The sequence below is a fragment of the Trametes versicolor genome (genome assembly GCF_000271585.1).
Source record: "Trametes versicolor FP-101664 SS1 unplaced genomic scaffold TRAVEscaffold_5, whole genome shotgun sequence".
Taxonomy (NCBI): Eukaryota; Fungi; Basidiomycota; class Agaricomycetes; order Polyporales; family Polyporaceae; genus Trametes; species Trametes versicolor.
The window spans coordinates 784,401-810,705 of NW_007360325.1; the positions used below are offsets into that span (position 1 = coordinate 784,401).

Here is a 26,305-nt window from a genome sequence, read left to right on the forward strand (position 1 = left end):
TGTCTTGGTTCGTGTACTCGGACTCGGAGCGTGGCTTGTTTCCTCCCTCAGCCTCCTCCGTACATACCGCCGCCCTCTTCTCCACATCCCCAGTTGCCTTCCATCATCTCCTTGCTGGATAAGTTGCACACCACTTTACGGAGATTCAGCGCAGAAATGAGCAAGCAAGCACCCAAAAGCAGGTCCGCGCCTACAAAGGTACCCGGGATCTACAAGACGGACTCCGTGCGGGTAAGAGGCAGCATTTAACTCCTCGACGCGTTACCTGACAGAATTCAGGATGTGGCGGAATCTCTGAACATTACCAACTTGCCGGACGTGGTAGCCTCTGCTTTGGCCAGTGATGTGGAGTACCGGATATCCCAGGTGGTCGAGGTACGCGTGAACCACCTCTCTGCGCGGCCCTCTCTCAGCCGGCGTACAGGAAGCTGCTCGTTTTATGCGACACGCGAAACGCACAACACTGACCACCGCAGACGTCGACCAAGCACTACGGGTGCTTAACATCGAACCGCTATACGGCCACTTCCCGTATAACCCTCCAACTTTCCGTCGTGCCCTCCCCTTTCCACAAATGCCGTCAGCAGGTCCTGTCTACTTCATTGAGGACGAGGAGATTGAGTTCGACCGTGCTCTTCGGGAGGAAAAGGTCACCCTGCCGAAGGGCGTAACATGGACCGCGCACTGGCTAGCCGTGGAAGGCGTGCAGCCGCTCATACCAGAGAATCCGCCAGCAGTCCCAAGAGATATCGACCCCGAGAGCGCAGCCGCGAAGCAAGGGCTGTCCACAAGCGCATCTGGCTCCATATTCCCTCCAACGCCACCCTCTTCAGACCGCCCGTCGCCAATACAGGCCTCGAAACAGCAACCACAGCAACACATCGCAGTCAAGCAGGTGCTCTCGCGCGAGCTCCAGCTATATTACACGCGCCTCACGTCATCGTTGTTACCACCCTCTTCCGACTTTGCAAAACGCGCGGCTGCACTAGCGAGTTTGCGACATGATGCAGGTCTTTCCCCCCTTCTGCCGTATCTGGTCCGATGGGTAGGACAAGGCGTCGTAGATGCGCTTCGAAGCGGATCACAGAACGAGACCGACGGCAAAGTTCTCGACGTATTGCTGGACGTCATAGGCGCTCTGTTAGACAACCAGACCCTCGGTGTTGAGCCATATGTGAGCGGGACCAGTCTAAATGGACAGCGACCACGGTATTGACGCGACATTGCAGCTCCATCAACTCCTGCCGTCTATATTTTCCATCCTCTTGCACTCCGCTCTTCCTCCGTCACATGCCGCCCACCTGCGTAACACGGCCGCGCAAATCCTCTCCCACCTTCTCACCCACTACTCGACGACATACCCAGGGCTGTCATCACGTATAGTCAAAACCCTGATTGTCGGTCTCATCGGTGAGGGGAAGAGCAGGTCGACACGTGAGGGTGCCATTCGCGGTCTCATGGGAATTGGCAAAGAAGCCGTCAGGCAGGGCCTGGTCAAGCACCACGGCGCGAAGATAATAGGGGACGACTGCATGCCTGGGGAGTCCAGTTCGCTCGTCGAGCTCGTGATGGTACGTGCCCCGCATACACCCATTCGGAACAAGCACTTACTGTAGACGGACCGGGTCAAACAGGAGGGCTTTAGGTTGATACACTCACCGTCGAGGCAGCCCGTGCCGCTGAACGCGGACTCGGGCGCGGACGCGTCGGTGATAGAGGACCTGCGCAGCCATCTCGGTGCCTTTTTCGCAGAGCGCGTTATCGGCGACGCGGCGTGGGCGCGAGGGATCCTCTCCGACGATGCTCCTTCGGCGTGAGCGCGCTCGGCAGAGTACGGTTTGTTTTATTTGTATTTTTGCGTCACGCTCCGGGGACAATATTGTGTACTTCTATCTGCTCTTGGTCATCGGAAAAACCAGCGTGTAGGTTATGCGGCCTGATTGAAGGTGCGTATCTGTATACTCTCTTGCGAACTGATTGGGTGGAAGCTCTGGCAGGCAACCTTTGCGATGCGACAGCCTGGGTACATTTGCCTGGTAGGTTCATCGTGAACGGGTCCGGGTGACCTGCGCGACTTCCTATCGCTGGTCACGATCAGTACGCGATTGGTCGCTGTCCTCCGAAGACGCCACGGGGAGGGCTTCGATGTCGACGGTCATTTGCGGGTAGAATGCGAACCTTTTTACGGTGAGGCCCCAGCAATCGTCTTGCCCTCACGTCGTCCGTTTCGCATGCACATGCGGTCATCGATGCGATAGATATAAGCATTGCTTGCGGCCATCCCACATAACCTCCTCTCTCTACTACACTTGCTAAACACAACACGTCCGCCGCGATGACCGAGTTTACTATGGAGACTTACAACGGGGTCCCCCTCAGCGAGCTTTTCCCTCAGGAGAAACTAGGATGGCGCGGGTATGGTCGCATAGAGGCATCACGAGGTCGTACACAGTGCTCAACACCGGTGCCTTTGCTACAGATATGTCGAGTGGGAGGACAAGCCGGAGCGCAAGCAAATCGCATCCGAGATTCTGAAGACGAAGAAGTTCACCCCGATCCCAGGTATGCGGCGCACATCGTGTGCATCCCGAAGTCCGAGTCATGACGCTGACTTGGCCCCCGCGCCGTCGACAGAGTTCCAATTTGTGCCCCTCCCGAAGACGAACCCAATCCTGGTCGGGCATCGCTGGAAGGAGTACCATGAGGCGCTCGGGCTGAAGAGTATCGTCGACTTTAGCTGGGAGACTGTGCAGAAGGAGAAGCCGGGCATGATCCACCTGCTCGACTTTCCTTACAATGGCGAAACACCCCGCCCAGAACTCGTCAGCGGCAAGATCACCGACAACAAGTGGCATTTGTGAGTATCGGGTGAGGCGCGAGATGCTTTGGGGGCTCACTGCTCATCGTACAAACCCAGTGTACGCAATCACGGCGGCGTCCCGGATATCGAAGAAGATGCGTTTGAGCTCGAGATCGGCGGTCTCGTCAACACGCCGGTCAAAATCAGCATGAAGGACCTGAAGGACCCATCGAAGTTCCCGTAGGTGTCGAACACATTGCCTACCCGTATTGACATTTAACCGCATGCCGCGATCCTCAGGCAAGAAGAGGTCACTGTGACTATCCAGTGCAGCGGCACGCGCCGTATCGAGCAGATCCAGGAATACCCCGGTGAAGGAGACGAGCTGATCAACGCTGTGAGTGGCTCCGTATGTCAGCACGTAGAGTCATGTTAACATGATACATCCAGCCTTGGGGAGAAGGTGCAATGTACGGTGTAACCGCCATTCTCGGCATACGAGTAGAGCTGACGTAGATATCACTAGTGGCACGGCTGTCTACCGAGGCGTGCCCCTCAAGAAAGTGCTCAAGCGCGCGTGTGGCGGCGTTCTCCCCGAATGCAAGCACCTCGAGTTCGTCGGCGCAGACACGTACTTCAAGTGCGTGCTTTCTATCACTCTTCTTTCCACGATTGGCCTAGATTGCCGCCTCGCTGTGTATAGGAAGGGCCATGTGTTCAACTATGCCGTCTCTGTCCCGTACCGCAAGGTCCGGGCAAACGAGGAGGTGCTCCTCGCCTGGGAGATGAACGGCAAGCCACTTCCCAAGATCCATGGTTTCCCACTGCGCGCCGTGGTCACTGGCTACATCGGCGCCAGGAGCACGAAATGGCTGTACAAGATCAACGCAATTGCCGAACCGAGCATGGCCCCAGTCCAGGCCCAGGAGTACTTGTACTTCACCCAGCAGGTACGTCCGTTCGAGAGGTTCAGCGTTCAGGATGCAATTGAAAGAGCTGCTGTGGCTAGATCGGCAAGCAGAACGCCAAGTACTCCAATGGGTTCTCTATCCAGAACATGCCTGTCTCGTATGTGACTCCCCCTACTCTACTCGCTCGCGGGTGCTCAAACTTGCGGCTTTGCAGGAGCGCCATCATATTCCCCACAGACAAGCAAGTCGTGATCCATGAGGGCAAGATCGCGCTTCAAGGCTGGTCCTATAGCGGCGGCGGCAACTGGGTCGAGAGGGTGGAAGTTTCCAACGATGGGTAGGTTTGACCATTGCGCCTCGCCGGCGGTGGGTGGCTCAATAAGCTCTCCGTCGTAGCGGCCATGTCTGGTACGCTGTCGACCAGGACAACATGACGGAGAAGGTAAACGATAAGGTCTCCTGCCCGTAACATGCTCTGACGTCTCGTTGCAGCACTACCACGCCTGGCGACTCTGGAAGATCGAGCTGCCGGTCGACGCCGAGGGTTGGCTCGAGTTTTGCGTCCGGTCGTGGGATTCCTCCAACAACACTGAGCCTACGTTTGTCCGCTCGGCGTGGAAGTATGGACCCACTCACTTTCCATGCTCCCGCGAAGCTTTTCTGACTGCCGTCTACAGCTGGGATTTGCACGTCACCTCATCTTGCCACCGCATCAAGATCTACAGTGTCAACAAGTCGAAACCCGCCACCGCCGCCCGTCTGGCCGAGATCGAGGCCAAGGGCGTCAGCTTCAACCCACTCACCATGCCGCTCGAGTGGAGCCTCGAGAGCGAGGAAGACTACCTCAAGAATATGCGGAAGCACCCTCGCGAGCCCCTCAACTAGACTGCCCGGTGGAGCACGTGGCCGGCCTTTGTATGGTACACGTCGTAGCGGTCATCATCGTCATTCTGTAGCACTCGCCTGTACAACTACTGCTACTACTCTGAAGTATAGCAATGCGATATTCATGTGGTTCGTTCTGTCATTCCGTGCGGCCCCATGCGTGCGAGAGATTAGAAACACTCTGGTAAGATGTATGATATCGAGAGCGAGAGCGATGAGATCAGCGTCAATGCGAGCAGAGGAGGGAGAGATGGGGCACGTCTACGTCTACGACGCGGCGGGTTGCGCGGCGTGCTCCTCAGCGAGGCGCATCACCTCCATGAGGAACGTCTGCAGGTCGGGAGAGAGCGAGGTCGTCGCCAGCTGGTAGCCCTGGGAGTTCTTCATCTGGAAGCCTACAACGATCGAGGTTAACGGCTGTCCTAGCAAATTTCGGCGCGGACACGTACTGGTCAACGCCTGCTTGAAGGAGACGTAGGGGTCAGCGTTATCGAGAGGGCTGATGTAGCCGAGCTCCTCGTCGATATCGTCCTCTTCCTCGTCGTCAGAGAAGTCCTCTCCAGTCTCAGCCTTGGCTGACTTCTCGCGGAGGCGCTGGCCCTCGTTCGCGAGCATCTCGACGTACGCGGAGTCCTCATCCCAGACGTCATCTGAGCGAAACCGATCAGTATACGGAAACGGGTTGTGGCTGGACAGCGGGACTCACCATCCTCCTCGTTCATGTTGAGGTACTTGGAGTCGTCCTCCTCGCCTTCATCATCGGAGTCGTTCTGGAACGCCTCCTCGAGCTCCTTGCGTGCTGCAAAGCAGCCGTCAGTGCCTTGCGCAGCCCTCGAAGCTAAATGGACTAACCTTGCACGGCCTTGGGGTATTCCTGGAAGAGCTGCAACGCGCCCGCAACAATGTTGTGGAACCCGTCCTGGATCGACGCGGGCACGCCCGCGGGGTCCATCTCCATGAGCGCGCAGAGAGCCATGATGCTCAGCTTCTTGTCGTGCACGCGCGGAAGGCGCGACGGCGCAGCAATAGCCGCGAACCACTCATCGAAGAACGTGCGCGCGGAGCCGGGCCCGACCTGCTCGAGGAACTGCAGCGTCGCGGCGGGGTTGTACAGGATCGCGTTGACGAGGACGTTGTTGTTCGCGACCTGGAGCGCCTTCGTGTTCGTCTTGTTCACGATGGAGTAGGCGGTGGCCACAATCGGTTGAAGAGCCTGAAGTTCCGGGTACGTTAGTGGGAGCGCTTGGATTGGCGTGAGGGCAACTTACGTCGTCAGCGCAGCCACGGAGGTTGAGCAGGATCGATTCGGCGAGCTTGCAGCCGTTGACGGCGTCGTTCTCGCCGAGGTGGTCGCTAGTGATGGAGGTCTGGTAGATGTCGAGCACCATCTGCCTGTAGTCGGCGCGAGCCTTGAACATCTCCGTGCCGAACGACACGAAGTTGTCGAGCGAGGGCAGCATCTCTGCAGGAATCACGCATTGATTACACGTCTTACAGGAATACACGCGCAACCACTCACCATCGAGGAAATCGACAGCGTCAGCCTTGAAGAGCTTGTACGTGAGCTCGAACACCGGCCACATGTTGGGCGAGATGCTGCGGAGCTTGTACGTGAGCGCGTCCACGAGGTCGTACATGTTGTCGAGCAGGTCGAGCAGCTTGTTCTCGAGCGTCAGCACGACGATGGGGATGATGATCTCCTGGATCTGCGCAAGGATCTCGGGGGAGGAGTCAACGGCGTTCACGACCGTGCTGATCGTCTTCGCAACACCCATGGCGGCGAACGTCTTGTCCTCGTTCGCGTCGCCCTCCATGATGGAGTCAAGGTCGATGCCCTCAGTCTCGTCGGCGGTCTGACTCTCCTTCGCAAGGCGTGCGTAGGTCTCGCACTGTAAAAAAAAAAAAAAACTAGGTCAGATATAAAGCACTGGAGTGAAGGAACGCAAGCACTCACCAGACGGGCAGTGAGCTCAGCGGCGACGGGGAGTAGCTCGGTCTGGTAGGTGTCGACCATGCTCTCCATGCAGTGGTTGAGAATGTCGAGGTCGGTCTCTTCCGACAGCTTGAGAAGGGCTGGATTCATGATGAAAGGTTAGCAGTTCATCCGTGGATAGACAAATATTGCAACTCACTCTGAATGACCTTGCCGACCTGAGGAGCGACAGCGGTCTTGACTGATGTAGAGTTAGTAAACTCCCATCAGCATGCCATCGACGTAAACTTACCAGTCGGCGAGTCAGTGACCATCTCAGTGAGAGCCAAGCAGGCGTGTACGCGGACGGGCAGCTCCGGGTTGTCGATCGCAGCAGCGACAGCGGTGAAGTGCTGATGCAAGTGCTACAGGGGATTTAATCAGCACCTATCCTGTGATGCATTAATGAAGCGTCTGCACCTGCTCGTTCGAGAACTTGAAGCCAGCCTTGATGACGGTACCCAAGACCTCGCTCGCCTGTGAGAAGCATATCAGCCTTGCTCACAAACGAACGCATGGTGCTGTGTGCATACCACAGCGCGCATGTACGGCTCGGTGGCGGTGAATTCCGGGAGGACGTTCTGGATCATGAACTGCTCCATGTTACCCTTAACTTCGGGGTGGCGCATGATGAACGGTCCGAGGGCGGCCGTCATGTTGAGAGCACCGTACCGCTGGGGAGCAGCGGGCTTGCTGTATGTAGTTGAGAATATGGTACAAGGCCTGAAAAAACGACAGGGTACGCACGACTGGAGGACACGGTTAATGAAACCGAGGATGGGGAGGAAGGTGGTCTTCGTCCTGTTGCTGGCGAGGGAGAACAGGAACGAGGTAGCGGCGGAAACAGGGCTGTCGAACGCCTCAAACTCGTCTGGAACATGTCATAAGCGCACTGTTGAAAAGGCTCGATATGGATCGTCCTAAGCTCACCGACGGTCGTGCGGACGAACTCGATAGGATCCGTGGTCCACTGCTCCTGCTTGGTGGCGTTGAAGGAGAGCTGAGGGAACACGTACGAGGAAACCAAGTTCTCGAAATGCGGCTTGAGTAGGCCCCAAGTAGACTTCGGCTTTACGCTGTAGATCCACGGGTACATTAGCAGTGCAGACGCCATCATGTGATCGTGATCGGAGCCCCATACCATTCCGTGAAGTACGCGAAGATCCTGTACTGGCACTTCTTCGACAGCCACGCGGAGCCGGACACGAACAGCTCGATCTGCTGCAGGTAAATCTTGAAGATCTCCGGGGCGTAGTTGGTCACAAAGTGCTGCGCGAAAGGGCCGTAGTCCTTCTGCAGGCTGCTCGGCAGCTGCGACGGGTTTCCGAAGCGGTGGAAGAGGCGGCCGAGGATCTTGTACGCCCACTTCTTCGCCTTCCACCACTCACTGCGCTCCCGCTCCTCCTCATCTTCGGGTACGGCCTCCTTCGGGATCGGCAAGTTCACAACCTGGAAGAGGAAACGACCCCAGGGCACAAGGCTGTCTGAGCTCTGTTGGTGGGCACTTAGGTGGAGGATGATGCTCGTGGAGTAAGTCTTCAGGATGAGGTGAATAATAGTGGGGGCCTCCTGGCTAGTGCTGACGGGAGCGTTAGAAAGTGCGCGGGAGGCGATGTCGACGAGAGTGGGGAAGAACTCCTCGACCAGCTTGGGCAAGACATCGTTGTTTTGGCGGAACCTGGACGTATGAAAGTGTTATTTATGCGCACCTTACCGCAGAAACATCGCGTGCAAAACGTACCTGAAGGCCCTCACCATCTCGAGGATAGTCACGCATCCCGCGTGAACCTCGTTCACGTTGCCACTCGCGAGGAGCTTCTTGACATCGTCTACTAGGTTCGGCCACTGCTCCGGGAAATCGCGCGCCACTACATTCTTCAGCGCACCCGCAAGCTGCACGGTAATCGCACGCGACGCCGACGCGGCAATGAGGGGTAGGATCGACATCTTGAGGTTGTTGCGGTCGGTGGGGGAGATGGGGGCTTGGTCGGGACGCGCGACCGTATCGACAAAGTAGGACGAGTACACGCGATTTTTGAGGTAGACCGCAGCGGCCTGGCGGGTGGGGCTATGATTCTGTTCAGTCCAATATGCCTGAAACATAGAACGCGTCGGGCACGTACAGATCGACGTTATCGTTCCCGATGATTTGGAGAACGGTCGTGACCATTCCCTCCTCCCCGCCGAGCTATACCGCATGTATTTCAGCACCAGTACAAGCATGAAAAGACGCGACTACGCACCTTGCGGATCTCGAGTTCAGCCCTCTTCTGGACATTTGGATCCGGGCTAAACGTGCATGAGAAGAGGTTCGTTAAAGTCTGGGGGTCCATCTACACAGCAATCTTGGGGTCAGCGCAGCCGACACACAACACCAGAGACATGCATACCTTAGAGAGGGTATGAGGGCGGGGTATATGTACAGAGAGTGTGAGAGGAAGCGTGTTCCAAAATTTTTGGGAGGTGGACGCGTGTGGCAAAACGCGTGTTGGCCCAAATACGATCGCGTCTCTTTATCGCATATTAGGCGCCCAAATACAATCAGCCCTTTCCGCTTTCGCCCATCAATCTCATCCACGACATGGACGTCGTCTATGCACGTTTATGCACGCGCGAGGGACAATGAATAATACAGACGTCACCGCTTAAGCCCAGTAGGTAATCAGACAACACCAGCACAGTAATATTCGCATGCCCACCCCGCTCTGCCGTACGGCGGGACCGCGATCTGCCCCGTACTAACAGCGCCGCCATGCACGCGTTGGGGCCCACAAATACCACGCCATCACGGCAGCACTCTCACCAGAGACACGGCGCGACGTTGTGCCTGAAGACGCGCGTAGCGGGGCCGTGTACAGGTCATACTGTACAGCTTCGCACACACCTTCGGCCCAGCACTCGCGCTTGATGTGCTCGGGATCCATACAAATACCCGACCTTTCGCGTGGAGACAGGCCGCTTTATTCGACTACGACGAGGCTAGAAGGTACGTCCATAGGCCGAACAACACGTTCAGTAGGAGCCCAACTACGATGCCCATCTGCATCTTCCGCCTGCACAGCTAAGTCAGCGACCAAATACTTTGGGTATTCAGCAGGAACCAACTCACGAGAACACTGGTGCACTCAAAGTCTGGTGTTCACTGTCGTCGTCCCAGAACACCGCAGGCTTATTGCTCCGGAAGAAAAAGAAGGGTATCAGTGGGAAGAAGAACCCAAGCACGATTCCGTTGTGGAGCGATGACACTGCCGTTTGCGACTGCGAATTGCTACTGCCACCGTCGAGTGAGTCTATCCACTGTTCTTCCAGCACTCGCGCGTGCTCGTCGTCTATAGTGACATGTCAGAGTTAGTACCTGATCGCCGGGCCCTGACATTGCAAGGTACGGCGTACAGTCTTCCTGATCGTCGAAGTCCTGGTCCAGATAGTCCCTTGCGGAGTGGGTATGAAATTGCAATCGTATGTTCGCAATGTCCTCTTCCGAGAACCCCGCAGCCGCCAGCCTGTCGAACCCCCGCAGCGGCTTCAATTGCGCAGTCTGGGTATAAACGTTAGCTTCGGTCTCCCTCAAAATATTCCCAGTGGTTGCGTACCTGCAAATTGCTTTCGTCCTCTCCCTCTGATAACTGAGGTCCGACAGAGCAATGTATCCATGTCGTGCCCACGCTTGACGCCGGCTCCGCCGAATCGTCGTCCTCATCACCCCGTTTCTCCGAAACGCGCCTTCGTTGTTCGAGAGAAGCTATTCGGGCATAGATAGGAGTGCTCTCTGCTAGTAGCTGTCCTGCATGGATAAACCTGAGGCGTCTATCCGTGAGCTCTGGCCTGACAAGGCGAATCTGTACGAAGTGGTGAGCTCATGACTGTGCAGCATTGCGACACGACATACCTTGTCCTTCACATCCTTCACTGTGTCTTTCTCGGCGACCTGTACTATCAAGTCGGGTATACCCTCCGTGAAACGGATCGTCAAGTCTTTGGAAGGCGGGCTGTCAGGCGGCTGTTCTGTAACAAGCTGTTCCGGCACAAGTGGTGGTGCAGCGCGCTGTTTGCCCTTGGCTTTCTCGCTTAAAGTTGTGGACATAGTAATGGCTGCCGCAGTGTTATACGTCGTGAGTACACAGAATGTAGTTGGATAGTTGGAGGAGAAGGTAGAGGCAGGAGGAACAACGTTACGCGGCAAGGCGCGCATCCTGCCCCGAATCGGAATATTCGCGCCGGCGGCGCCAAGCAATATACGCACGTGACAAACACAATACGCGTTAGATGACCCCGGTCCCCGACGACTCCGAGCTCGAGTAGTAGTACTGGTCCAGCTCCCAAGGCCGGGTGGAAAAAGGCCTGAGATGACGAATCGACTCGTATATATTCGCATGAGATTACGCCTCCATGGGAACGCACCAGCGGGGCGGAGACCGTCAGAGTGAGAGAATACATCGAAGAGCGAAGCAAGGGGTATATACAACATGTCAGCTAACCTGCACGACGTCGACAGTTCCCAGCGAGTACAGCTCAGTCGCGGCCGCCGGGGATCCACGGCGTCGGACTCTCATCCACTCGCCCCGCCATCGCCATCTGCGACCCTATCCCGATCGTGTCCTGCAGGAGGTCCTCCCCAAGCATCCTGAACTGCGCTGCCTGTTGTGCTTGCTGCTGCAGCCTCTGCGCGGGGGCGACGCCGAACACCGTCTCCTCCTCTCCACCCGGTCCGTATCCGACGTCGTCAAACGAGTCATCGTCGAACGAGTCCTCCTCGGATGGCTGGGCGCCTGCCAGGAACGGATGAATGGGCGCCATACCGCTTTCCTCGTCACCCGGGTCATCGTCCCCCATGGAAGAGTCGAACGAGTCATCTTCGTCGTCCTCAAAGGACGGGCGCTGCGCCGCAAGCAGGAACGCCGCCGATGGGTTCGCGGTGTTGTGCGCTTCCTCGTCGTAGTCGAGGGAATCGTTCGAGGAATCCGGGTCCATCTCGCCAGCCTGTCCGATAACCTCATCGTCGTAAAAGTCGTCGTATCGGGGCTGTTCCGGCGTCTGCACAGGATCCAGTGGGGGCGCGGCGGACTGTGGCGCACGTATGGAGGAGGCGGCGCCGTGGAATGAGGGCAGGGACGACGCAGAAGAAAGGCTACTGAACACGGGGGCGCGTGAGGGTTCAGGCGCGGGAGCCCTGTAGGTGGTTGGCGGAAGTGTGTTGCCATAACCCGGGACGTTGAGGCCCACGCGGCGCATGAGGCTGTCCAGGCTCGGGTCCACCACGCTGCTGCTAGTCTCGGATGAGCCTGCTGGTACGTACGGGGAGCGCGAGTACCGAGTCATTGATGGCGGCGTCGGAATGGTGCTCATACTACTTTCCGTGCCACCTCTCGCCTGCCCTGGACCGACATTACGTCTGGCACCTGTCCCAGGCGGCGCGAATACCCCTCGTCGTTCGACGTCTAGAAGGTCCTTCATGATCCTCTCGGCGGCCTCTTTCCTGGGCGTGCGTCCCAGCTGCGGAAGTCTGGCATAGTCCGTCATCACGGGCGGTGACATCCCGAAGTTCTCGTCGAACGAGTCCTCCCCCGATGGGGGCGGCGTCTTTGTCCTGCCCCGCGCAAGTCCGATGGTATGGGTTGTCGCGGAAGGTTTGAACCCCGACAGCTTGACAGAAGAGGCGGGCAGGCCTGTGGTTCGTCTAGGCGTCGCTGAGGCAGGGTCCGAGAGATTGATAACACCCTTCCAGTCAGAAGGGTCTGTATCTGGGGGGAGGTACGGATTCAGCGTCTTGAGCACTGGAGTCTTAGGTTTGAACTTCAGCGGAGAGGTCAGGCGGCTACCAGCGCTGGATCCCGAGGCTGTTGATGTGTTTGCGTTCCTGCGTAGCACGTTCTGTAACAGCTGTTGAGGTTCACGGCCTTTGCCTTTCTCCCGAGGCCGTGCGGTCTGCGGTTCATGGGACTCGGCCTCCGGGAGGATCGGGCACTGCGTAACATCTTCGGATTCATCATAAGCATTAGAGCGGTGGTTCGTAGATGGCACCCCAAAGGAAGCATCCTCAGAGAGGCTCCGGATGTCGCGGTTGAGTTGCATGAGAGGCGACTCGAGAGAGGCCGTCCAGGATGGGGTAGGATCAGACCCCTGGCTTGTGTAACTGTCATGGGCATTCCGCGATCGCGAACGAGTACGGGATGTCGCCGGAGTGGACGAAATCGCGGCTTGTGGCGCGAACGACACCTCCGAGGACGTGCCGTCGGGATTGAACGTACGATTGGCTTGGGGTGTGGATGCTTCTGACTCGGTATCTGAGTGAGTTGAGGGCTCAGCAGAAGCCGTCTCGGCTTCCGTCTGTTCGGACTCCTCTTCCTGGTCCGGGGTGGCGTTGTAGTCGTCGTAGGTAGGAATCCGAATCTGTGCAGCTTGTTCGTAGAATGTCGTCCAAAACTACATACCGCGTCAAATGATGAAAAGTCTGTCTATGCGCACGACATACCTGCGCAGCCTCCCTTACAGGCTGAGAACCAACCCCGTACCGTTTCACCGCAGGTAATATCCTGCCCGCCATGACATGTTGTATCTTGGAGAAATTCGCGTCTATATTCTGGATACACGCGTCAGTACCTCCATATGCGATATATGTGTGGGCAAAAGGACCTGCAACTTGATCGTAATGAGCTGCTCAATCTGCTCAATCTGGTCGTAAACCGGCGCGGTGGTATCGAGACCAGGGACAGTAATGTGGTTGGGATCCGACGTAGGCTCCCATCGTGGTGGCTTGGGGTCAATAGGCTTGAGTTCCGGAGCCATGTCCGCGCTGAGTGCGTATAGCGGAACGCGGTGAGGGAGGAGAGTGAGACGCGACGCGTTCGCCAAGATCGCGTTCGCGACATGCAGATTAGATCTGGCCAAATACCAGGGCTATCGGAGTATGAACTATGGTATCAAAATCACCTGATAGCCGGAAGTCTGTACCAAATTTACAAAGTCAAAGGTAAGAGCCATCATTCGGAGATCGAAACTTGTGAAGCTTTGTCAGCGCAGCTCTTCGGAATCGTGGTAGCAGCAGTCCACCACCTTCGATCTCGACCACCGTCTCTCCGCCGCTGCTAGGCCCAACTCTACCTCTCTAGGATTTAATCACACAGTATCCAGCCCATCATGCCGCGCGCAGAAGGTAAGAGCTTTGTTACTTTGTACGAATCGCGCGGATAGTGCTAACTCGGCATATCCAGTCGGAACCCCGAAGTACCTCGCCAACAAGATGAAGGCCAAGGGCCTGCAGCGTCTGCGGTGGTACTGCCAAGTCTGCGAGAAGCAATGCAGGGACGAGAACGGTTTCAAATGTCACGCCCAGTCTGAGTCCCATCTCCGCCAAATGCTCGTCGTCGGGGAGAGTGCAGGGAAGCACATCGCAGACTACTCCTCTCAGTTCCAGCACGACTTCGTCCAACTCCTCTCGCGCCGGTTCGGAACGAAGCGTGTCAAAGCGAACACGGTTTACCAGGAGGTCATCCAGGACCGCTCCCATCTTCACATGAACTCCACCCGATGGGTCACATTGACCGAATTCGTCAAACATCTCGGCCGGACGGGAGTGGCACGGGTGGATGAGACGGAGAAGGGCTGGTTCATCGCTTGGATTGATAACAGCCCCAAGGCACTCGCTAAACAGGTAGGCGTCGTTTCCGGACGTTGCGTGCCATGATCCGCTAACGTGCCTTGTTCCGTAGGAGGCATCCATGAAGAAAGAGCGAATGAATGTCTCCGATGAGCAGCGGGAGCGGACCCTCATTGAGGAGCAGATCGAACGCGCCGCTGCTGAGGCTGGAGCATCCGGATCCAAGCCTGAAGAGTCTCCCCCAGCAGAGGAGCTCGGGTTGAAGCGCGACGAGACCACCGAGAAGGTCGTCTTATCTCTCACACCAAAGACTTCGGCCGCGGCCTCTTCGGGCATCAAGCTCAACGCTCTGAAGCCTGCAGCGAACCCTCTCAAAGCGAACCCGCTCAAACGCCCTAATGTATTCAAGCAGGCTGCCGCAGCGCCCTCTTCCTCGCCACACTCGACACAGCCAGAGAAGAGCAACGGCAAGAAGAGGGAAGCGCCCATGACCGCAGCTGAGCGCCTCATGTCGGAGGACCAGGAGAGGAAACGACGGCGTATGGAACGCGACGTAGCTGCATAGGGCGGGCTTGCTTTTTTGGACACGGATGGCTCTCTACGATACGTGTATCTCTATTCTTCTCTCATTATGACAATGTATTCCTATCGCTGGCCCATTCTAGCAGATTCAGTAGTCAAAGCGCGACTCCTGTGGCGCTGAGCCATGACGAGCGCTATTGTCAATACGTGGCTACGTTCTGGCTATGGCCAACGTCGCTTTGATGACCCGGGACAATAGTCCAATGCAGGCGATAGGACGTATAAAGATCGCAATGTTTGCGGACCGTCGCAACCTTCCCCGCTACCTTCTCTACTCCTTCCATCACCTCGTAACCCGCTTCCACATCGCCTCTCTAGACACAATGGGAGTCCGAGAAATCCCCCCCGCCATGATGTTGGACATCCCCGCCACTCGGTCTATCAGTCCCGGGGGTTGCATCTCCGCCCGAGACGTCGACATGGCGTCACCGACGGCTTGGGCTTCCCTGCCCGGTCGACCCCGGACCTCCGAATCGCGTCGCCCGTCTTTCTCTATCAGCAACGCTCCGGATATTATCCCTGCAGATGCGTGGCGCATCCAGCATGGCAGATATGTTGCCTTCCAACTCGACACGGCGGCCGTCGCGGAGAACACGGTATTCGCAGAAGGCTCCAAAGAGTGGAACGAAATCCTCAACTTTCCCGTCAAGCGCTATATCGGGCTCGTAGTGGGATCACAAATGCAGAAGTCCGACGATAAGTCGCGTTGGTTGGAGGAACTGCACGTTCTGTACGTCGTGGACCTCGAAGAACTACCGGAACTGCCCGGCACGGAGTCGTGGTACATGCCCATCGCGCCGCTCAAGGCTGGAGCCGCGGCGGGCTGTGGCCGTGCGATCCAGACGAAGACTATCTTTCCTTGGGCTGGCCTTTCGCAGTGTACGGTCTTTGGGGCCCGTCTCCAGATCCAGGAGCTTCATACGTCGCAATTTGAGTTCGGCCTTGACGAGGATGAATTGGAACGGTTCTTGCGACGCTTCAGTTTCGACGGGGGCATCAGGGACCAGCTCAAGAACGAATGCGACCCGTTCGTGCGGGCAGAGATTGAGATGCTCGAGGCGACGGACCAGCCGTTGCTTGCGACGGTATGGTGCGACATCAGGCCGACGAAGGGCGTTGATTACAGCAAAGACCCCCGCGAGTTCGTCAAAGAGCTCTACGATTTGGTCGAGTGAGTGCACGTCCCAGAAGCCACCGCTTCTCTTCGCTTCCACATGTCCCCGTTCCTGACTGCGCTTCGTCCTTTGTTCCACAGTGTGATACACCAGTCCCCCGAGCAGCCAGTGGTCGAGCAGGAAGAGACCATGATGGATGATGAGCAACTGACCGTGCAGCCCGCGCCAGACGTCGCCAAGAACCATTCGGGTTCGGGTTCCGTGTATTCTATCGGGTGTGATAATAATGGCGAACCGTCCGCTGACTGGGCCTCCCTCGTGTATGGCTAGCTTCGTTTACATGTACGCCGCAGTGTATTCCATAATACAATGTTCATCTCGGACGCCCGGCGCGGCTTCTTTTCCGTGCCTCCCGCCGCCCCGTAGAGCGCGGTGCGGCTCGCGCAGACGGTCGCGACGGCATTGATGACGAGAACGGGCACGCAATACAAATCGTACACACAACGCACGTCCGGAAGGACGCTCAAGCAGACTCAAGCTTGCCGCCGCGCAGAACCCCTTCCTCTTCCCCTCCCACGCGTGGGCTTCTTCGTCGGCGGTGGGCTTGCATCCTCCTCGTCCTCCTGCTGCACCCTGCCCTTTTGGCCCCTGCCCTTCGCCGTTTCGCGGCCCCGCGCCGCGGGCTCCTTCTCGGAGGGCTTCCAGTCACGGAACTTGCGCCTGCACGCGCTGCTTCCCATTTCCTGATATTCCTCCCGCGTCACCACGCACTGGGAAAACTCCGGGCGCGCGGCAAACGCGGCGGCGGCACGGTACGCCTCCAACTCGGGTCTAGTAGCGCACGCACCCACGCACTCTCTCAGCTTCCACTTCCGCATATGCACGCAGGGAGCCGACGCACCGTTCGGACGCGTAGACCGCCACCTCACAATCGATGGGCGCGAGAGACCGCAGCTCGGACGTGCTGTCAGCGGCGCACGGCGTCAGCGAGTATTACGACATGGGGCGGAGATGCAGCGCTGCGGCGGGGGTACGTGCGCGTGCTTGGGTGCTTACAGTCGCGCGCGCAGGCCTGGCAGTGCGGTTGTGCCACCAATCAGAGCGATGTTGGCCCAAAAGAGGCCCTGCAGATCCTGCGGGAGGAGCGATATGCTCGCCGCCACCGTCGCACTGATCCCGGCCTGGTCGAGCCCTAGAGCGGTGCGCGGCGTGTCAGGCTGTCAGCGTGAATCCGAGAGCGGCGAATACGCAGAGATTGATACTCGCCGATGTCCGTCGGATGGAACAGTATCTCGGGAACCGCAAAGCGCTCGTTATTCATGGTCAGGGTCTGCTCGGCCTCGTCGAGCGGCTCGCCTGGTCGGCGTATGCGCCCCGGCCTGTTCGCGGCGTAGTCCGGGAATATATACTCTTGCGTGATGCGGTTCTTAGTGAATTGGACCCTGGCGACGTGGTAAGCTTCGGTCACGCACTGTGGCGTCAGGGGGTTCCACATACCGACAGGCCTCGAGGTCGCGCTTAAAGTCCTCGGAGACGAAGCAGCACGCCTCTTTGACCTCGTTTATTATGTGAGTTTCGTCCATCATGTTCCACTGGCGGAAGGACACGATCTCTTTGAGATGATTGGTTAGTAGCTTCCCACCGACGTCGATTCTGTGCACCATTTGGGTCAGCACAAACAGTCACCACACGTAAACACAGTGAGACCTTTTCACCGCGTCCCATACCACGGCACCTTTGAGTACCGGTATAACATGGGTAAAACTGAATCCCGAGTCTATCACGAGTAAACACTCCGGGGATGGTAGACTTGGCTGGGCCAGTAGGCGACCGTGCGGAACGAGTGACGCTGCTAAAAATGGAAAACCCCGAGGAGATTACTACGATCGCGCTACCTCATCGGAAGAGATGCAACTCACGGGTACATTTGTGGTACGCCTTGAATTCGTACTCTTCGAAGATAAATTGGTCATATACGTCTTGTATGTTGGGAAGGTTGAAATACGGCTCCGTGATCAACAACGACGCCTCCGACGTGTTAATCTTCATATGGCAACTGTTTCAGTTGGAACATCCCTGGGCTATGTCAAGGCACTAACCCGTAGGACGTCGCTGAAGAGCCCGTCCCAGACGGCTTTCTGCGCATCCCAGTCGACCAGGAAACCCTGACAGCTGCGACGTCTTCATCTTCCGCACCGGACAGATGATCATGGTGAGAACCTACCTTTTCGAACGGCAGTCGGAACCTAAGTGAGGTGAAATCTCGACATTTCACAAGCTCGTGGCCGATGTACGTCGAATTGTCTCCCTTGGATCGCACGACCGCGTTCGGAATGATCCTAGACACACGGCGGTTAGGCTGCGTGTCTACCCTACACATGTCCGGCCGCACAGTGGTTGGTCATTGTGAACGCCGAGTATGCCCGCCTTGATGGTCGAGGCCCCGTTATCGAGCAAGACGGTATTGGAGGAGTTCATCGCCGCTACCTTCTTGACAGTCACAGTGGGGCGAGGAAAGGAAGAACAATTCGGTCGACTGGATAAGCGCTTGCATAGTTACAAACTCCGCAAGTCGCGAAGCTGATCAAATGTAAGTAATTCTCCGTTAGTCGCTAATATCTGCTAGCTAGCATTACTCTCGTATACGGCTTGTTGTGCTTCACTACCAACTGCCTAGGACTGCCTGCGCGACCTCCAACGTTGTACGCACGCATCTGCACTCGGTCAAACGCGCTCTCTCGCTCCTATTGGTATTTTCTAGAGCTCTGCCGGTCAAGAGATATCTAACGTTCCACAGAATTTGAAGTAACTCCTTTTCCCAGCACCACCTCGTGGTAATTTACTGCTGAACACCGACAGAGCCGATATCATATTCCTGGAACACTAGTACAGCCTCAGAAGTGTTTTACATCTACGGTAGCGGGCTTTGGCGTGTTTACGCGGTTTCACGAGTTATTTGCGAAAGCGGAGAAAGACGATTCCAGGTGACGGAGGTGGTCGAGAGATGGGAAAGAACAAGGCTACGGCCAACCAGGATGCGCTCTGCAATGACTAGAAGCTCATAAGCCCAGGCTGCGTCCTCCTCCAACTCCGCCAAACGTACAGAAGATGCTCGGCCCGCGGCGCTGGCACGAACAGGCAGTCACGGCCGTGTCGGGCAGCGGCGGACGCGGTACAAGGCGCGTGTGACGCGTGATCCTATTCGCTGCGAGGCTCTCGGGCGTCCCACCGCGCTCCTTCTCCTTTCTTGCTGCGCGCGCGTTCGAGACTCGAACAGAACAGAGGACGTTCTCCAAGCGAGTCTCTCTGCCAATCGCGTTCAATTCCGCTTAGCCAGGTACGGCCGACGCTGACCCTTGTCGATCGCATTCACCGGCCTTACGCGTTCTAGGTGCGGTCCAACTGTCTGCGCTAACACCGGCGGTCCAGAGACCATTCGCCTTGTCCGAGTCCCCTCGAGACACCGTCGGGAACACATCTCAAGCCACTATAACCGTATCACCGTGCCTTTCGATCCCAACCTTCTTCATCTAACGTTCAAGTAGTAACAAACACGTCCAGCATCCGCCCTTCACCCACGCCGACCACCTGTCCGACGTTCATCGGTCATCTGCTAACAGATCCGACTACTGGCGGTGTCCTCCTGCTCCCCTTCAGGTAAGCGTTTCTGGCATCTTTTGTCCGCTCAGTCCTCTTGCTCTCTGCTGAGTTTGGAATATGTCTGCACCCGTCCACTTCGATGCTCATTGTACCTTAGTTTACAGTCGATCGGGACACCCAATGTGCGTCGGCTTCTGGTCCCTCGAGCATCCCGAGTACGCACTGTGCGTTGTTGATTCATGCATCGCGATTTGCGCCCTACGCAGCTTGGCACTGAGCGTCCGTACAGCATCCTATGCAGTAATCGGGATGAATTCCTGTCTCGGCCCACCTCGCCTGCCCATTGGCACGCGTTCGGGCCAATCAGCGCCGTCGATAACACCGAAGGGCCCGTCCTCTCAGGTCGAGACCTCCTCGCCGGTGGGACATGGGCAGGGCTCAATCGCAGTGGCCGACTTGCTCTGCTGTGTGTAGCCCACGATCCCCGGTCCGTACGTTGTAGCGATGCTCACCTCTCTTCAGCACGAACATTACGGAAGCACCACGGAAGTATGCCTCAACCCGCGGAGACCTCACTTCCTCGTTCTTGCTTCCAAAGGACCCGAAGGCGACGCTCGAGGCCGAGATCGACGAATTTCTGCTCGAGAACCGCGATCGCGCCTATGCGGGGTTCAATCTGCTCCTCCTGAGCCCCGCGCCTGCGCGCGGCGATTCCGGCCCAAGTGCGCTCGCGCTCGACGGCGCACTAGCAACGAACTCGGGCGGTGGTGGCCCGATCACAGCCCGCATGCTCTCAAAGGAGGAACGCGAGTGCGGCGGGATGTCGAACGGCGTCGACCATCACGGCGCGAGCGAGTGGCCCAAGGTCAAGCACGGCATCCAGACGTTGGCGGCGGTTCTCAATTCATTGCCACAAGACGCTACAGAGGCCGAGATCGTGGAGCGATTGTTCGCGCTTTTGACGTGCGTCCCGCGCTCCCACCCAGGCTGTTCCCCCCACGCTGACGCGCTTGGCACCGTTAGCTGGAAAAGCGAGCACGCCCCCGTCGACCGCTCCGAGCTGCGGAACACGATTATGGTAGATCCCCTGCCCATCGGCGCACGCGAGTCACCAGACACGCCGCCTCCTAATTATTACGGCACGCGATTGTCCACGGTAATCCTGATCCGGCGGGACGGAACCGCGTTATTCATCGAGCGGGACGTCTGGACTCGCAGCGACGACGGCCGCGTAGCGCGAGGAGATCCGGGACGCGACCGCGTCTTCCGCTTCCAGATCGAACGGGACGGGCTCGACGCCTGAGAACACACGCTGCAGCGGAGGCGGGTGGAGTGAGAACGCGGGAGGAGTACCCAAGATGTACGGAATGCATTATACTGCCTGTAATACGCTACTATGCTACACCGACGCCGTATAATGTACATGACGACCAGAAGCGGGCCCCGTCCTACACGCATAGCCGGATCAATACAGCGACAGGGCGCGCGGGTGGTATATATGAAAAAGAGGTGTTTATCGATCACAAGCCGAGGCGAGGTCCATGATGTCCCGAGAAAATATCGAGGGAAGCGCGCTAATTGCCGATGTGATACGTTTTATGGAACACAGCATGCTCTTGTGTGGTGGCGACGGGGAAGTAGGTGTCGTACCCGGCGGACTGCGGCATCGTGTTGGACCACTGCTCGTGGAGCGACGCCGCGCTCACGCTCGACTGGCTGGACGTCGAGATCGGCGACATGCTGAGCTCCGTCTCAGGCGTCGTCGAGAGCCCGTCGTACGACGGCGCCGCGGGCATATTCGTCGCGTTGCTCCCACTGTCGGAGGAAATACATCAGCCCGCGCGACCTCGTGGAAGAAAGAGGCGGACACGACTGACTGCATGATATCATTCAGCTCCGCGACTCGTCTCAGGATGACGCAGGTATGTCGGGAATTGTGCTCCGGCAGCTGTCTAAGCAACGCGAGCGTGTTTTGCAGCTGGTTAGTGAGCCCGATCAGAGCGTTCCCCGCCGCGGGATTGGTGACGCAGGAGCACGCGTGCTGGACGTATTGCTCCTGGTAATACTGGTCCCCGCCGTGGCCCATGGATGACACCCCGTGCCGCGCCTCGCTGTAGGTCATGACAGATGCCGATGATGGGGACGAGTAGCACGACGAGTCGTCGGTGGGAGAATAGACAGTGTGTCCGTGCTGTTGGGCGTCTTGACCTCGATAGAGGTTATATGGTTGGCCCGTGGCGTTGTCGACGGCGGAGGTGGGAGGGGAGGGTGTGAAGCGGTAGAGTTGGTGCTGAGGGGGGTCCGTCTCCGTCTTGATGGCCGGTGGCATTCGCCCATTGCTCCCCTGGAGGCCCGCGCCGTCGTCGTGGCGGTCGCGCGGCAGCTTCTGATACTGTAGTCGGCGCGACGAGCGCGAATGCCACTTCTCCGTGACGTCCCCGTCGCAGAAGTTCGGCTCCGCCCACTTCGGATGGGGCTTGCCTGGGCGCGCGCAGGCTATGAGGGCGAGGGGGGCGAGGAGGGTAGGGAGGGCACACACCTCGAAGTTCGCGGACGAGGCTCTCGAGCTCGGCGATCCTGTTCCGCAGACGCGTGTTTTCGTCTACGTTCGGGTCGTCCCTGCGCGGCTATGAGCGTGACGCCCAGCCCTGACGGTGGCGGCGACATACCTGAGTGCAGGGTCGTCGACCTCGTAGACACACAGTCCGGTCTAGACGGACATCGCGCGTTGATTAATACACAGAAGCGATGACGCCAAAATAAGGTACACTCACCAGGCCGAGTTGTATGCAGCGCTGGCAGGGCCGCTTCCTGTCGCACTAGCGTGGAGGTCAGCACCGACGGTGGCGGACGCGAGCGCGTCATCGAGCGCGCACCTTCCTCTTCGACGTGTGGCAGTTCAAGCATGACTGCGTAGTCCGGTTGCGTCGCCTGCGGTAAAGAGTTGAGTGGTGCGCGAAGGGGGAGATGACGATGAGGGGGAGCTCACCGTTTGCGGTGGTCGACCTCCATGCCAGCCAGTTCGAAATCCATGATTTCGCCCTTGAACTGGAGGGGCTGCGGGAGAGAATCCGAGGGGATAATGGCACCTGGCGACATGGTCATGGCTAGGGTAGGGTGATGGGGATCCCGAAGGTTGACGGGACGGGGACCCTTTTGTACGTCCCCAGTGCAAGCGCCATGGTAGGAAACGCTGCAGACCAGATTCAGCAGATCTAGACACGGATACCGATTCACCGTAACACCATCGAAGGACAAACAGCACCGAATTGGACCGGCTAGCCAACGGAATCCACGCCCCTGGCCGCGCTTCTGGGCTGCCCAGGACGCACGCCGTTTCACATAGGGCGTGACACACCGTGCGACTTCAGGAAATACCCAGGGTGGATACAGGTGACGGAAGCAGAATCTTATCTGCTGAATGGGAGACGTCGGATGCCGTTATGCAGGGAATGATCATATCTGAGTTCTTTAGATATCAAAGTTGGAATCAGACCCTGCAAAACGGGGAGATGACTCTTCAAGGCGTCCGGCACGAACCAGACCTTCGATGCTGGGCTCCGCCGGGGCGAAATGAAGCGTGTGCGGCGGACTTCACTGTGCCCGGCCGCGGACGCGGTGGTTCGCGTTCTCTGAAAGCATGCGGCTACCAAGCGACGGGCTAAGAGATGGGCTTGACATGTTCCGTACTCATGATATATCCAGGAACAGGGCCCTGCCGACCAATCAGACATGCGGGCAACCCCGAGCCCCGCAGGCCACGCATCACTGGAGCGGGGAAGGGGGCTGGATGCATATGTACATAGGCCATCACATAAGTAGCATCGGAGGGGCCTAGTGGGTAGTTCCGGCACAATCAAGCACGTACCTCGGCGGCGGCAACGAGCTGGTCATAATTACATTCTGGAGCGTCGGGGCTGAGATGCCGGGGGCGAGTCAGCTGGCGACAAAGCAGGACGAATGAGCGAGGACGGGGCGTGCAAAACGACCGAGACGGTCTCGGGAGGAGCGGAACGGGCCGCTGAATGATCGTGCATCTGCTCCCCCCAACGTGTCGTATGCCGACGGCGTGGTCGGGGGAAGGCGAGCTTCTGATGGTCCGGGTCGGCGCTGGGCGCCTGCGGGGGGCTGGCGAGAACACCGGACGAAGTACGCGCAGGCAGAGGCGCGGGGTCCGCAGATCTCCAGCGCACGCGTGGCAAGCACAGACAGTGACAAATGACGTGCAGAACATACATCAGAAATGTGGCGTTTGAGTTTGGCTGTCCGGCGCAATGAGGTTCTATAACTTACGTGAATGCGCGAGGGAAACTGTCCTCCAGTCCCGCTCGCGCCAGATCCTGCAACGCCCCCGCCGGAGCATAGCTTGCGCCCGACCCTGCTCGACGGCTCGGAGGGCCCCTCCGTGGGAACGCACGACGCTGCTCAGCCGTCTCTGCTCCGTCCAGCCCGGGTCAGTTGGCGAACGCGGACGGGAAGCCAGGCTGCTGGCACGCATCTCTTTAGGCTATCTCGCAGTCGATTCCGGGCCTGTGACACGGGGGCGCCAGGTTGTGGGCAAGTTTCCCAGCCCTTGCACACGCCGCTCGCCGCTCGGGCCGTCCCAGCAGCATGTCCCAGATGCAGGAGGCTCAGTGATCGAGACGGAGATATCTGGCCCCCAGACGCGGTCCCGCGAATGAGCGAATCTGTCCGATCACGCAGGAGGCTCATCACACCCCGCGGACCTGTCTGGACAAGGGGCGCTGGCTTCTGCATGTCGTGCGGGAACGCACACGCCATCGCCCGGTTCTGAAGGGACTAGATGAGTTTGGTTCCGCGCCCTGTCACAGCGGCACTCTGCGGGGGGTCGGCCGACGGAGAGTAAGATTCAGTTTAGAATTTGGATGGGAATACTCACCGGTCCCCGATGCCAGCTGATGATCTTCCGGTCCGCCTGACGACAGCCCATCCAAAGTCAATACATTCTCCAAACCCCGGTGCAGAGTTCAGTGGCGCTGTCATTTCTCAGTCATCCGGCATGACGTTCCTGAGCGGAACTCTCGCGCGGAGGGGTTCCAGGACGTAGGCGAAGCGTTGTCACTGGTCGCGGAGTCCAGTTCATTCGATGTCGGAGTAGCACTGAAGACGATAGCAGGTAAATGCAAAGACATTCATGAGCCGACGAAGCCTGGGCTGTCGTTGGCGATAATATTTAGCATGGAATCCCGCGCACAAGTGGTCGAGAGTTCCCCGCAGCGACAAAGACTCCGACGCGAGAGACGCGCCCGACGAGATAAGAGACCAAATGCGACGAAGCAGGAGTCAAGCATCCCGAGATGAACGACTGGATTGGGCAGAGATACTGTAGCAGTTGAGCGTGAGCTGCGGGGAGGCGTACGCGTCTTCGTTCCTGGTCCGCCAAAACGGGCGAAGAGCCACTCCGGCTGTGTGCTTGCGTCTATTTGGTGTGTGGCGTCCGCGATCAATACAGCCGCCAAGAGCCAACGCCACTGACTGTTAGCGAAGTTGCGAAGTGCAATGTCGCGCTCGGGATGCCCGCCCGCCTCACACATCTGCAGGCGTGCGCTCATGTGAGTCCTGTCGCATTGCATCAGACTTGCGATTCACAGACGATGCCCACAGCTTCACGCGCAATTCCCACACCAGCACGCCAGGCTGCTCAGACAGATGTCTTGCCAGTGGAACGCCGTTAGCGGCGGCAAGGCCACTCCACGAGCCGTGCGCTCCTCACAACCCGCACGCAACCCGGGGTTTCTTTGTGGAAGGTTCACGTCGACATGATACCGCAATCTGCTTCCCGAGTCCACCTTGTGCGAGATTCGCGGAGGTCTGGTGTATCATCGCTTCGTATATGGACATATGGAATTTGATACTGCTTACCTCTTTCTGCCAGGCTCGCACACCGTAAATATACCGAAAACTGCGTGGCCGAATATTCTCCTGGGCGGCCAAGTGCTCGAGTCAATCTTCTCGCGGGTTCTGACCATACACGCCTTCGCGGGCCGGAGGCTGGACCTCCACTCGAGGAGCACGGTCGCCGCGGCCCCAGAGACGGTCTTCGACGGTCGAGCTCGTGGCCGTCCCGAAGTGGCTCACGGCGATGAACAGCCTTCAACTTACAACACCTCGCCTGCCGTATGTCCAATTGTCGTCGGCTTATTATTCGCATGTCCACCTGCGTGAGTCTGTCTGACACCCCCGACATCGGTGGAATTCTATGTATCGTTGTGTGGACGATCGCCAACGGCGTCCTTGAGGTTAGTGGATACGGCGCTCGTGTGTGTCCCTGTCGGTATTGATAGAGTTTTTCCACACGCTAGTGCCCCGCCATGGACCCCTCGGATTCGCGAACCTCGCCAGAAGGCTCTCCCCACTCCTTCACGGCTTGCACGCGTCTTCCTGCGTTCCCATCCCTACGTTCGGGGGTGCTCTCGGCTGACCCACTGGGCCCAGGGCCCGAGAGACCCCGGTCCCAAGACAAAGAAGATCTCCCTCTTCCGTAAGGCCAAACAATCGTGGCCATGTTGTCTTTTACGCGATGCTAACACAACGGCATCACATTGACAGGTGCTGTGAGGATCACAACCACAGCGTCGGGTGACCTACGGGCACCCTCTTGGTGCGGTCTTGTTACATACGTGACGCTGGGCCATGCGTATCTCGAGTTCGCCATCCTCTTTTGCCGTGGCTCCCCCGCCTTCCACCACATGTCCTCCCATGGCATCTTTTCATTACCGTTTCGGAACCTAAAAACCCGCCGCACCCGGCGACGTGCACACCCATCGTGCTCGGATGTACTAGCGAACGGGTCCCCCACCCTTCTGCCATAAGCACGACCCT

General features: G+C 58.0%; 10 protein-coding genes across 10 annotated transcripts; 5 read left to right on the top strand and 5 right to left on the bottom strand.

Moving 5' to 3' along the window:
- Positions 1–59: 59 nt before the first annotated feature.
- On the top strand, positions 60–1,817 carry TRAVEDRAFT_71405 (transcription initiation factor TFIID complex subunit; the record flags this gene model as incomplete). Its single annotated transcript, XM_008039513.1, has 5 exons — positions 60–231; positions 280–375; positions 425–1,174; positions 1,230–1,571; positions 1,617–1,817. Exons 1-5 carry the CDS (start codon positions 157–159, stop codon positions 1,815–1,817), a joined length of 1,464 nt encoding a protein of 487 aa, XP_008037704.1. The 5' UTR covers positions 60–156.
- Positions 1,818–2,350: 533 nt separating this feature from the next.
- TRAVEDRAFT_122207 (sulfite oxidase mitochondrial precursor) lies at positions 2,351–4,596 on the top strand (the record flags this gene model as incomplete). Its single annotated transcript, XM_008039514.1, has 13 exons — positions 2,351–2,415; positions 2,480–2,562; positions 2,635–2,857; positions 2,918–3,040; positions 3,101–3,197; positions 3,251–3,270; positions 3,327–3,440; positions 3,504–3,750; positions 3,810–3,868; positions 3,926–4,048; positions 4,108–4,153; positions 4,204–4,331; positions 4,389–4,596. 13 exons carry the CDS (start codon positions 2,351–2,353, stop codon positions 4,594–4,596), a joined length of 1,536 nt encoding a protein of 511 aa, XP_008037705.1.
- A 23-nt stretch (positions 4,597–4,619) lies between these two features.
- Positions 4,620–8,901, bottom strand: TRAVEDRAFT_147211 (ARM repeat-containing protein; the record flags this gene model as incomplete). The annotated part of the gene is made up of 17 exons (XM_008039515.1): positions 4,620–4,991; positions 5,046–5,246; positions 5,303–5,395; positions 5,449–5,809; positions 5,865–6,058; positions 6,116–6,485; positions 6,551–6,669; positions 6,729–6,770; positions 6,822–6,933; positions 6,989–7,045; positions 7,102–7,261; positions 7,316–7,439; positions 7,499–7,644; positions 7,710–8,246; positions 8,310–8,636; positions 8,692–8,756; positions 8,812–8,901. 17 exons carry the CDS (start codon positions 8,899–8,901, stop codon positions 4,864–4,866), a joined length of 3,126 nt encoding a protein of 1,041 aa, XP_008037706.1. The 3' UTR covers positions 4,620–4,863.
- Positions 8,902–9,493: 592 nt separating this feature from the next.
- TRAVEDRAFT_58189 (uncharacterized protein) lies at positions 9,494–10,652 on the bottom strand (the record flags this gene model as incomplete). Its single annotated transcript, XM_008039354.1, has 5 exons — positions 9,494–9,621; positions 9,678–9,897; positions 9,962–10,106; positions 10,162–10,407; positions 10,458–10,652. 5 exons carry the CDS (start codon positions 10,650–10,652, stop codon positions 9,537–9,539), a joined length of 891 nt encoding a protein of 296 aa, XP_008037545.1. The 3' UTR covers positions 9,494–9,536.
- Positions 10,653–10,924: 272 nt separating this feature from the next.
- TRAVEDRAFT_64413 (uncharacterized protein) lies at positions 10,925–13,370 on the bottom strand. Its single transcript, XM_008039516.1, has 3 exons — positions 13,202–13,370; positions 13,041–13,148; positions 10,925–12,991 (listed from the first exon to the last, which is right to left on the bottom strand). Exons 1-3 carry the CDS (start codon positions 13,352–13,354, stop codon positions 11,081–11,083), a joined length of 2,172 nt encoding a protein of 723 aa, XP_008037707.1. The 5' UTR covers positions 13,355–13,370; the 3' UTR covers positions 10,925–11,080.
- A 260-nt stretch (positions 13,371–13,630) lies between these two features.
- On the top strand, positions 13,631–14,821 carry TRAVEDRAFT_166609 (uncharacterized protein). Its single transcript, XM_008039517.1, has 3 exons — positions 13,631–13,721; positions 13,780–14,219; positions 14,278–14,821. The coding sequence occupies exons 1-3, from the start codon at positions 13,706–13,708 to the stop codon at positions 14,728–14,730; spliced, it is 909 nt and encodes a 302-aa protein (XP_008037708.1). The 5' UTR covers positions 13,631–13,705; the 3' UTR covers positions 14,731–14,821.
- A 159-nt stretch (positions 14,822–14,980) lies between these two features.
- On the top strand, positions 14,981–16,192 carry TRAVEDRAFT_46596 (uncharacterized protein; the record flags this gene model as incomplete). The annotated part of the gene is made up of 2 exons (XM_008039176.1): positions 14,981–15,918; positions 16,003–16,192. The coding sequence occupies 2 exons, from the start codon at positions 14,981–14,983 to the stop codon at positions 16,190–16,192; spliced, it is 1,128 nt and encodes a 375-aa protein (XP_008037367.1).
- Positions 16,193–16,395: 203 nt separating this feature from the next.
- On the bottom strand, positions 16,396–18,340 carry TRAVEDRAFT_36736 (actin-like protein Arp6; the record flags this gene model as incomplete). The annotated part of the gene is made up of 10 exons (XM_008039088.1): positions 16,396–16,693; positions 16,764–16,826; positions 16,919–17,054; positions 17,129–17,304; positions 17,360–17,515; positions 17,570–17,714; positions 17,782–17,905; positions 17,962–18,027; positions 18,087–18,201; positions 18,255–18,340. The coding sequence occupies 10 exons, from the start codon at positions 18,338–18,340 to the stop codon at positions 16,396–16,398; spliced, it is 1,365 nt and encodes a 454-aa protein (XP_008037279.1).
- Positions 18,341–19,642: 1,302 nt separating this feature from the next.
- TRAVEDRAFT_122139 (DUF833-domain-containing protein) lies at positions 19,643–20,765 on the top strand (the record flags this gene model as incomplete). The annotated part of the gene is made up of 4 exons (XM_008039518.1): positions 19,643–19,686; positions 19,752–19,928; positions 19,985–20,425; positions 20,486–20,765. The coding sequence occupies 4 exons, from the start codon at positions 19,643–19,645 to the stop codon at positions 20,763–20,765; spliced, it is 942 nt and encodes a 313-aa protein (XP_008037709.1).
- Positions 20,766–21,036: 271 nt separating this feature from the next.
- TRAVEDRAFT_36738 (uncharacterized protein) lies at positions 21,037–22,495 on the bottom strand (the record flags this gene model as incomplete). Its single annotated transcript, XM_008039089.1, has 7 exons — positions 21,037–21,277; positions 21,340–21,943; positions 22,002–22,081; positions 22,132–22,172; positions 22,237–22,281; positions 22,339–22,393; positions 22,452–22,495. The coding sequence occupies 7 exons, from the start codon at positions 22,493–22,495 to the stop codon at positions 21,037–21,039; spliced, it is 1,110 nt and encodes a 369-aa protein (XP_008037280.1).
- Between the last annotated feature and the right edge of the window lie 3,810 nt (positions 22,496–26,305).

What these genes read in the sequence shown, in the direction of transcription:
- TRAVEDRAFT_64413 (XM_008039516.1), bottom strand. Translation starts at nt 13,354, where the DNA reads ATGGCTCCGGAACTCAAGCCTATTGACCCCAAGCCACCACGATGGGAG. An exon ending in TCATTACGATCAAGTTGCAG is followed by an intron (nt 13,149 to 13,201) that starts GTCCTTTTGCCC and finishes GCGTGTATCCAG; the next exon opens with AATATAGACGCGAATTTCTC. An exon ending in CTGTAAGGGAGGCTGCGCAG is followed by an intron (nt 12,992 to 13,040) that starts GTATGTCGTGCG and finishes CGCGGTATGTAG; the next exon opens with TTTTGGACGACATTCTACGA.
- TRAVEDRAFT_166609 (XM_008039517.1), top strand. An exon ending in CCAAGGCACTCGCTAAACAG is followed by an intron (nt 14,220 to 14,277) that starts GTAGGCGTCGTT and finishes CTTGTTCCGTAG; the next exon opens with GAGGCATCCATGAAGAAAGA.